The sequence below is a fragment of the Megascapheus bottae genome, chromosome 21, assembly GCF_031878675.1.
Source record: "Megascapheus bottae isolate mThoBot1 chromosome 21, mThoBot2.hap1, whole genome shotgun sequence".
NCBI classification, from domain to species: Eukaryota; Metazoa; Chordata; class Mammalia; order Rodentia; family Geomyidae; genus Megascapheus; species Megascapheus bottae.
The window spans coordinates 37,133,206-37,143,681 of NC_143529.1; the positions used below are offsets into that span (position 1 = coordinate 37,133,206).

Consider the following 10,476-nt stretch of genomic DNA (forward strand, 5'->3'; position numbering starts at 1 on the left):
GAAGAAACGACCAGGCTGTAGTGGCTCACACCTGTAATTCTAGTTACTCAGGAGGAGGCTAAGATCTGAGGACCAAAGTGGCAGCCAGGGCAGAAAAGCCCACAAGACTCTTATCTTCATTTAAGTACACAAAATAAAGCTAGATGTGGGATTGTGGCTCTAGGGTTAGGGTGCAGCCTTGAACACAAACTCAGGGGCAGTGGGCAGGCTCTGAGTTCAGGTCCCATGGCCAACAGTATAACAGAGAGGTCATTTTGATGTATCCATGTCTACTCCTGCATGCCATACTTCTTGAGCGCTTTCTATTGAAGAAATCATCCAATGATTGTGACTTTCCATTGTCATTTTCCAAGATGACATCGGCTGCTGTTATTTGTAGGGGTCATCTACCTCATGGTCTAGAAGTCCTGACATCCCTGCTCCACAGAGGAGGAAACTGAGGCAACAGGGGGAGGTTCTCAGTGAGGGGGGAGGATCCCTTCCCTTCTCACCCTTCTCCTCTCTTCTCTTCTACTTTCCTTTCTTCTCTCTTCTCTTCTCCCCTCCCCTTCCCTCTCTTCCCTCCCCTCCTCTCCCTTCCTTTTATCTCCCCTTCCCTTCTCTTTTCTCCTTCACTTCCTTCTCCTCTTCCTGTAGTGGTGTGACCACAAGAAAGCTCATCATCACTTGGGTCCTCTGCTCACGTGGCCTTGCCAGCAGCTTCTACAGAGGCACCAGGAAAGCTGTGCCCCGGAGTATCAGCACAGAGCTCCCTCCAGGGCCCCCCTCCCACCCAGGAGGAGGCCACGCCCCGCAGGGCTCCCCATGCTGGGCAATCCCAGCAGTCACAGAGCTCTTTCCAGAGGCCCCTGGTTTTTCTTCTTGAAATGGAGCCTGTGAGTTCTGATTGCACCCGTGCTGCCCTCCCAGGCTCTTTGTCCACTCCCCTCTGTCCTGGTCCTGGGGCCACCACCCTCTCCGGTTCCTCTGACCTTTGCTGACAGTGTCCCAGTCACTCGTTCAGATATCACCACTGCCCTGTGACAGCTGGGTCTCACCAGCTAAGCGGGGCCATGGAAGTCTGCTGGCCTTTCCACTGCCATTAAGGCTTCTTGCTGCCCCAGGAGCCGTGGTCGCTTGGCCTTCCCTAGACAATCTCTTCTGCATGACCCTTTCTCTTCTCTCACCGTGGTTACTGACAGCAGATTTGTATGTTCTTTCCCTTTTTGTGTGTTTTGCAGTACTGGTTTGAACTTCGATGAGCTTGTGAAAACTGAGCATCATTTTTTAAAAATTGTTATTATAAAAGTGATGGACAGAGGAGTTACTGTTCTATGAGTCAGGATGCGTCGGTATTTTCACAGACAGTCCTTGTATTTACCAATGATACTGTTTAAATATCTTTATCTGGGGATCCCAAACGGGAGCAGCCTATCTTGAGTCAGTGTTGAAATAGGCTCCCCAGATTTCTTTTCTTCTAGTGCTTTAATGAAAATGAACCTGTCCCAGACAAGGCTCCACCAGAAAGGGCTGAGACTCTGATGACTAACAATGTGATAAGCTGGCCCACAGGGGCTCAAGCACGACCTCTGAACATGGCAAGGGTTGTCATGTAAGAAGGAAACAGGGACCTTCTTAGTCCTTATCAAAGTCCCAATGTCAGAGCGTTAGCAAACTTGAAAAATAGATCCCATTGTTTACATGAAAGCATAAAAGATCCAAGGACAGCAAAAGTGATCTTGAGCAAAAAAAAAAAAAAAAAAAGAGCAACACTGCAGGCACCTCAATGCCAGACTTCAAATGACACTAGGGAGTCACAGCAACAAAAGCAAGGCATTTTCAAGCTGAACACCGGAAATAAAATCATCTCAAAAAGAGCCTCTCCTCAACCTGCTGTCAGGGACCCTGGCTACCCATATGTGGGACACGGAAGGAGAAACTGTTTCTCACTCTATGCCAAAGTAAATTCAAAGTGGGTCAGGTGGTAGAGCACCAGCCTTGAATGAGAAAGTGGACGAAACACTGGAAGCTATGACATAGGCAGTGAGTTTCTGAACAGGACTGCAGCTGCTGAGAACACCTGGGAAAGGGCTGACACACAGGCTTGCTCTAATGGACTGCACGGCTGTGCAGAAGCTTTGTGATCATTTGATGCAGCTTGGTTCGTCAACGTGTATCGGCACACAACTCTTCCCGCTGGCTTTGGCGAAGGGAGTTGCCCACAGGGCAAGGATCTGGGGCTGTCTCCAGCTTTCAGCTGGCAAAGCCAGCTGGGAGCCTCACAGGATTGGAATTCTGTCCATAGCCATTCTGACTGGTCCTCAGATGTGTCTCATCTCCTGCCCACACCCTGACTGCAGTCACAGGAGGCCCCAGAGAAAATCCAGGTATGCAGACCTAAATCCCTGGCCTCCAGAAACTATGATTCCTGTCCCAAACTGCTAAGCTTTTGGCAATAGATAAGAAGCACATCTTGTCAACTCTGATCAGTAATCACCATAGAGAAAACCCCTCCAAAGCCAGCTGTATCAAAGCAGACCTGTTCTCCTGACCATAAATACTAACAACACGGAAGGTGCCACTGACAGCGGATATGTATGGCTTGTGTGAGGTGATACAGAGCTGTGCAAAGAGGCGCCACAACGGCCTCTCTCCACCCCCTGACACTGCATTCACCCAAGCCACCTGCATGGCTGTCAGCTCTAGAGAGGACATGTGTCTTAGACATCCATTTAAGAGACCAGATCCTGGGCTAAGTTAACTTACCATACCCAGGAATATCATCTCTTCTTCTCTCTGTCTCTCAGTTTTCTTGGACTGATGGAAACCTCGCCAAACCTGGAAGCAAAGGCCAGTGTGTTTACTTGTTCATGCATGCACATGTACTCATGCAGTCATGCATATCGCTTCCTCTGTAATCACAGCACAATCCAGAGCAATCACGATCAAGTCCAGGTTGTATGTGAGTGTGTTTCTGGAACATCTCAATTAGTCAAAGGAAGGATGAATCCTAAACGGAGTCAATAGCCCTCAGCTGGGAAGTTTCGCCCTGGAGTCTGTCAGAGAAACTTACAGAAGGCAGAAGTGCAAGGCTAGATCTAAGGATGGTACTGCATGGCTATACAAGAAAAATTTCCAAAGTGACAGAGGGAACTACAACAAGAATTATACAAATGTACTTTATAACTAGAAATTTTGAAGGAAATAATCTCTTATCTCTCTCACCTCCCCCTCCCCCTGAATCAAGCAGAATTTGGGGCGGAGCCTGATCCTCAGGCAGAATACTGATCATCTGTCAAGCCTGATTCTAATAGCGCCAGGCTGAGATCTTCTTCCTTTTCCTGTACGTAGCCCTGCCTCCGGCCCACAGGACACAGGGCAGGTGGTGGGGCTCACCTGGCCATCAGGTCATGTCCACAAAGCGTGTCAGTGCTCTGGTCATTATGTACCTTTAAAGCAGATTGCTCTTCTTGTTCCTCTCCTCTATAAGTTTATGTCTGTGCAGGAATTTTAAGTTTTAAAGTTTTTTGTGTGTGTGTGTGTGTGCTGGTCCTGGAGCTTGAACTCAAGGCCTGAGCGCTGTCCCTGAGCTTTTTTGCTCAAGATTAGTGCTCTACCATTTGGGCCAGAGCGCCACTTCCAGCTTTTCGGAAGTTCATTGGAGATAAAAATATCATGGACTTTCGTGCCCAGGCTGGCTTCCAACCATGATCTTCAGATCCCGGGCTCCGAGTAGCTAGGGTTACAGGTGTGAGCCACCCGGAGGTATTTTAAAAAATATTATTTATTCGTTTTTTTTTTTTTTGCCAGTCCTGGGCTTGAGCTCAGAGCCTAAGCACTATCCTTGGACTTTTTCCAAGGCTAGAACTCTCCCACTTGAGCCTCAGCACCACTCCTGGATTTTTTCTATGTAGGTGGTACCGAGGAATCAAACCCGGGTCTTCGTGCATGCTAGGCAAGCATTCTACCACTAGGCCACACTCCCGGCCCCTAAAAACTATTCTTTAAGAATTTACATCCTGGGGTCGTGAGTTTGGCCTAGTGGTAGAGTGCTTGCCTAGCATACATGAAGACCCGGGTTTGATTCCTCGGTACCACATACATAGAAAAAAGCCAGAAATGGTGCTGTGGCTCAAGTGGTAGAGCTCTAGCCTTAAGGAAGTCCAAGGACAGTGCCTAGGCACTGAGCTCAAGCCCCAGGACTGGCAAAAAAAAATTTAAAAAAAGAATTTACATCCTCACTGAAGTTTAGCATTTTCCTAACAATTACAAACATTCTCCTATAGTATTTAAGTAAAGAAAAATAATCCCCTTTGTTTTAGATCTATATGGAATAAAAAATTTTAAATACGACCAAGTTCATTCTCCAGGGTGTGACTTCTCAGCCCTGAAGTGAAAAGGTGTCCTTTGCCATGGGAGGGGCGCCCCTTCTCACTCCCACTGTCCCTTCACACCCCTGGCGTGGGAGGGCATCCCTTCTCACTCCCACTGTCCCTTCACACCCCTGGTGTGGGAGGGGCATCCCTTCTCACCCCCACTGTCCCTTCACACCCCTGGTGTGGGAGGGGCATCCCTTCTCACCCCCACTGTCCCTTCACACCCCTGGTGTGGGAGGGGCATCCCTTCTCACCCCAGCTGCACCTGCCAGCCCACTCCTACCTTCTGAATCCGGAGCGCTGCGATGCTGGTGTCTGCCTTCTCACCGAGTAACTTGGATTGTCTGGCTCTGTATTCTTGAAGAAAAATTTGCTTCATGAACAGGGCTCTGAGGCGGCCCTGCCGGGCCCGCTCAGCAATCTGGATGAATTTAATCGCTTCTTCGAAGGGCAAACTCTTGAGGTATTTCTGCGGAAGGAAGTAGGACAAATCAATGTTTACACACGGTAACTACCCACAAGGATTCCAGAAACATCACTCAGCCACTTGTGACGCTGCTGTGGGACCCCTTGGGGCGTGGTGTGTGTGTGTTTGTCCCCGTGATTTGCACACATGTTCATTCTATGCTCTGCTGCTCTTGAGTTGCCATCTCAAATTTAATCTCTACTCCTCCAAATGAAATAGTAATGAGCACCCCTTCTATTTTAGCTCGAGAGTTATGCTGGAAATACCAAACAGCTTCAGGACAATGTAACATTTCCACCAATACTTCATAACAAGAGTAGAAGCAGAAATTAAAAACACATTTCTAATATAGCAGTTTAAAATATACTTTAAGTCAAACACATAGTTGAAAAGCAATTGCAGGCTGACCTTTGTACATGACTAAGGCTGGAATCAGTTTATGTTGTCTATGAAATGACTTTCCGTACGGGCTTATTTGCATTGTGAGACACACAAAGGTGATGGGTACCACTACACAGAAAAAGGAGGGTTTGTACCCAAGATGGTTGTGAAGGGTGGTAGGGATTGTGCCACCGGGGCAGGTGTGATGGTCCTGGGGCACCTAGAGGCCTAGGTGAGCCGTGTGTGGGCTCAGGGATCAGAGGCCACTGCACTCTGAGGGCAGGAGCAAGAGCATGGCTTCTATGCTACAGGGTAATGCCCCTGAGTCACAAGGATGGAGAGAGAACAGGAACGATCACTGGCTGGGTACCTGCAGAAGGAGCGTGTGAGCACATGTGTGCGCATGTGTACACATGTATGTGTGTGCATGATTTCCTTTCTCTTTCTCCATTGACAGACCATCCCACATAACCAAGTGTCACTCAAATGGAAGTTACCCAAGGCCAGTGAGGAAACACGCTGACTTTCCAGTTCCCAGTAAGGCATGCCAACCCTTAATTACTTCCTATGAATAACACTTAACTAGAATTTAGGGCAAAAAAAAATTCAAGCTAATAATCAAGTCAGTCTTAGAGTTCCCAATTAAATGAGCAAAGTGTTATGTTTTGATCTTGATTTCAAAACTCGTGCAAAGCAGTGATTAGATTGCACTGGAAACATATCCAAGTTCTGCAACCTAAACTGCACATGGCAAGGCGGGCGGGTCAAGGCCCTCCCCCGGGCAGGCGCCAGGGGCTTCTCACAGCCCAGGAAGAAGGTTAGAGACCACACCCACCACATCCGGAATATTCAGTCCACTGTCCGATAAAATCTGAGCCAGGATCTTCTCTCTTGTTCTTATCACCTCCAATCTCTCCTTCAAAAAATACTTGGGTATAGGAATATCCAACTGTTGCTGCAGAAGAGAAAGAACAAGCAAAAGAACACCTCTGTCATGATTCCAGGAGCCAAAACCACTGGAAACAATGCAATGGCCAGCAGATCACAATGACTTTGTTTTACTCCTTTATTCTCAGGCCCGTGGGAGGTGGAGAGTCCCACCAATAAGACCCAGAACACCAAAAGGAAAAACACCGTGCCTTACTAACCACGGTCGCTGCATGAACTTTTTGAGGAAATACAGTATTTTCTCAACTATCTAAAATAATGATACAAAAGAAGGATGCCAAAGTATCTTTGAACTAAGTAATTCATCATAAGCACTACTGATTCATATGGATATACGTGGTCACATATTTTTCTAATTATCTGGTTTCATTTCTTACCAAAATTATGCAGTATATGGCCCTGCAGCAAGTGCTTCCTGACCCACCTCTGTCCACCTGTCAGCCGCCCAGTGCTCAGTGGCTTTACCCACACAGCAGTGACCCCAGCCCACAAGAAGATGGCCAGTGAAAGCCAGAAAGAGGGGCCAGCTGAGGTGATGGGAACAGTAAGGGAAAGGAGGAAGGAAGGGGCCCAGTTTACAAAATCCCATCTACTCACTAGTCCTCACAGTCGGGGGGGTTATTTAGTACCCTTGAAATTTGATTTATGAATATAATACTGCTCTCTAATTAAGTTTAGGAGCACCATTTAATCAATATTAGTTTTACATTTATCTGACCTAGGTTCTTCCTATTTTCACACACACCTGACTAAACACACATCTGACTAAATAATGTGGTGATTTAATTCACCGTCTTATGGATGAAGGCAACAAGCAGGCAGGTTTTGGAGTAAGTTTCATTATTTCTGTTCATCATTTCAGTTCCCCCTTTGGCATGCACTGATAGACATCAAATCACGAGACAGTGAGAGTCCATGCTAAGATGGGAAGGTGACGTCCATAAGAGCCAAAATATTTTCAGAGTGAAAAAATGCTAGATTCTCCGTTAACACTGAACATTTTCTCCTTTTAATTTTATTTGGGGGACATGGTTCTTAGGAACTGCAAGGGTCTCTAAGAAGCCAGGTGTCCTATGGTTCTCAGGCAGGCTCAGTCATGCTGAGCCTCAGAAGAAATCTCTGGCAGCCAATTGAGGAAAGGGAGTGATTCACAGAGTCACCAGTTGCCAGCTGAGAGGGCTTTGACATGAAGGGGTCCTTTAATTTGGTATTTAAGGCTCCAAGTCCAAAGCAATAATTCCATGGAGCCAACACTGACCCAACGCAAAGGAGAAGATACCCCTGCCAGGCCTAGAGACTGCAGTGCAGGAGGTGAGGTGGGGAAAGTGGACCAGCAAGCAGGGCATGGTCTGGACGCCAGAAGGCTCCATGTTGCAGGTATTTGTCATCCCAACGGCCCTGGTAGATGCTGCCTGGGCAGTTCACTCTAAACCTTGGTGCCTAAGAGGCCCACGGGCTGGGCAAAACCTTCATCTGGACGTAAAGGAAGGGAAACTCAAGGGAAGTATAACTTAACCACAATGTTTAGATTTTCACTTGACTAAACAAGTTGCCAGTGGATGTGTCTGTGGAGTGTGTTGAGTACTGGATGCTGGCCTCTGTCTCGTTCATGACAAAAAGGACCTGAGGGTGGAAGGCCTCTGGAGTACTCACCGGAGCCAACTTCAGGTCCTGCAAAATATCATCAAAATAATGAAACTCGGTCAATTCCAACTCCACCATCTCATTCTTCAGCTCCAGAATGCGACCCATCACGCCATCCAGAATCTTCCGGATAAGTACTCGCTTCTGCGGGTGGATTATCTGGTCGTAGACGTTCTCCAGGTTTCTGAAGATCTGCACATACTTTATGTAGAAGGTAGCCAACATTTGGAAGATGAAGACTTTATTTTTTGGTGGCTCTGTCATCTGAGTCTCTTTATCAAGCAAAGAATCGAGGGCCTCTTGGGTCTGGTACCACATTTTATTGTACATTCTGAGGGAAGACACAGAGTTCAGACAACTTAGCAAGCAAAATTTACCACGCCAGGTACACGTGTTGAACGCTGGCATAACACAGCAGAATGCATAGACCTGTGTGAGCTAAAATGCCTCAAGGGCTGCCCATGTTGCTTGGCTCTTTAGCAGCATGCTGTTCTTTGTGTATGTGGCTTTGCCATGACCACTGATATTATAAACAAACAGCTGGGTGTGGTCTGTAATCCTAACTACTCAGGAGGCTGACGTCTAAGGATCTTGGTTTGAAGCCAGTCCAGGCAGGAAAGCCTGTGGGACTCTTATCTCCAATTAGCCATCAAAAACCTGGGAGTGGAGATGGAACTCACGTGGCAGAGCAGCAGCCTTGTGTGAAAAACCCAAAAGACAGTTTGTAGGTTCTGAGTTCAAGCCGTAGTACCAGCACCAAAAACAAAAATAATAATCAAGTGGCTTAAGAAGCATCTACCAAAATGATACAATTGCTCCTCATCATATTAATGAAGCCAGTATTATTATACTCCCACAGATAATGAAGTGGCTGTTTTGTTTGTAGATGTCAGTACTGTGTACACTGGAACCACCATTTTTGATGGTACTTGGGCAGCATCAGGTAAAGTGCACAAACTCTGTGAATGAGCCATTACATCCTAGAGAAACTCATAGTTGTGCAGGAAGGACGATGCGGGTAGGATCTCTGTACTATGACAGACCACAATCTGGAGATGACCTGAATGTCCTTCCAGAAGAGGGCAGGTAATGATGGAGTCACGCACTGTCGCACGTTCCCCACAGTGACAACGTGTGAGTGAGCGACAGCTGAAGGCCCAGCTCTTGTCCCCAGATCACAGCGCAGTTGGAGAAGGCAGGTCAGAGGGGGGGCTGCAGGGGGGTGGGGAGGTGGCCTGGCCACTCGTCCTGCTCTGCTGTCCCCCCTGCCTCATCCCCGTGGGTGGGTGTGCAGGGGGGTGGGGAGGTGGCCTGGCCACTCGTCCTGCTCTGCTGTCCCCCCACCCCCGCCTCATCCCCGTGGGTGGGTGTGCAGGGGGCAGGGAGGTGGCCTGGTCAGTCGTCCTGCTCTGCTGTCCCCCCCCTCATCCCCGTGGGTGGGTGTGCAGGGGGCAGGGAGGCGGCCTGGCCACTAGTCCTACTCTGCTGCCCCCTCTCATCCCCGTGGGTGGGTGTGCAGAGGGGCGGGGAGGCGGCCTGGTCACTCGTCCTGCTCTGCTGCCCCCCCCTCATCCCCGTGGGTGGGTGTGCAGGGGGGTGGGGAGGTGGCCTGGTCACTCGTCCTGCTCTGCTGTGCCCCCTCATCCCCGTGGGTGGGTGTGCAGGGGGTGGGGAGGCGGCCTGGTCACTCGTCCTGCTCCACTGTCCCCCCCTCCCCCCTCATCCCCGTGGGTGGGTGTGCAGGGGTGGGGAGGCGGCCTGGTCACTCGTCCTGCTCCGCTGTCCCCCCCTCCCTCCTCATCCCCGTGGGTGGGTGTGCAGGGGGCGGGGAGGGGCGGCGTGGGCTCGGCGGGTGCGGTGGAGGTGGGGAGGGGCCCTGTCCACGCCCTGGACACCCCCGCCCCGCGCTCCGCGGAGCCGACGCCGGGCGCGGTCCCGCGCGGACTCCATCCCCACGGTCCCAGCGGACACCGGCCCTGCCCGAGGCCGGGTGGGCGGCGGCCAGGCGACAGTTAAGATCCGGGGCCGAGGGCGCCTGGGCGGGGGCTTCCCGCGGACCTCGGCCCGCTCCGCGGCCCCCCGCGGCCGGCTGGGTCCGGAGTCCGCGGCCCCGGGCCTCCTGCGCCTGACTTACGCGTTGGACATGGTGACACTTCTGTGTCCCCTGGGCGCTCAGGGGCTCCTCGCGTGGCCGGCGGCGGGGGCCTGGGCCCGGGAGGGGGACCGCGGAGGTGCGGGCCTGCGGGGGGACGAACGACACCAGGGACGGCCTCTCTGTGGGGCAGGAAAAGGCGTGCGTGCGTGTGCGGCGCCGCTCCGGCTCGGCGGCCCCGGCTCGGCGGCCCCGGCTCAGCCCCCAGGCTCCCGGACCTCCACGCGACCCTGGCAACGGGGACGCCGCGCCTGCGCAGTGCCGCCCGCGCGGTGCCGGCCGCCCGCCCCCTGCGCGTCCCGCGGCTGCGCAGTGCCGCCCGCCCGCCCCCTGCGCGTCCCGTGCCTGCGCAGACGCCGCCCGTTTCCGTGGCAACCGCAGGGGACGCGGGGGGCGGGGCCTGCAAGCCGGGCGAACTCGCGCTCTCCGAGCCGGCCCGCTGCCGGCTCCTCACTCCGAGTCCTGACCCCACCCAAGCCAGCTACACAAACAGGAAAGATTGTATCCAAGAGGATAAACTCCAACTAAAT

At 51.2% G+C, this 10,476-nt stretch overlaps 1 protein-coding gene across 2 annotated transcripts in view; it reads right to left on the reverse strand.

The window, feature by feature from the left end:
* Drc11 (dynein regulatory complex subunit 11) overlaps positions 1-10,181 on the reverse strand; it is a 100,647-nt gene extending 90,466 nt beyond the window's left edge. The window contains exons 1-5 of one of the 2 annotated variants that reach the window (XM_090355107.1): positions 9,929-10,181; positions 7,804-8,125; positions 6,038-6,157; positions 4,639-4,824; positions 2,746-2,817 (exon numbers count right to left, since the gene is read on the reverse strand). In XM_090355107.1, the coding sequence (XP_090211233.1) occupies positions 2,746-2,817; positions 4,639-4,824; positions 6,038-6,157; positions 7,804-8,125; positions 9,929-9,939 (711 nt within the window). In that variant the 5' untranslated portion in view covers positions 9,940-10,181. The remainder of the gene's footprint in view (positions 1-2,745; positions 2,818-4,638; positions 4,825-6,037; positions 6,158-7,803; positions 8,126-9,928) is intronic. The other variant, XM_090355108.1, reaches the window with a different exon arrangement.
* Positions 10,182-10,476: the final 295 nt, after the last annotated feature.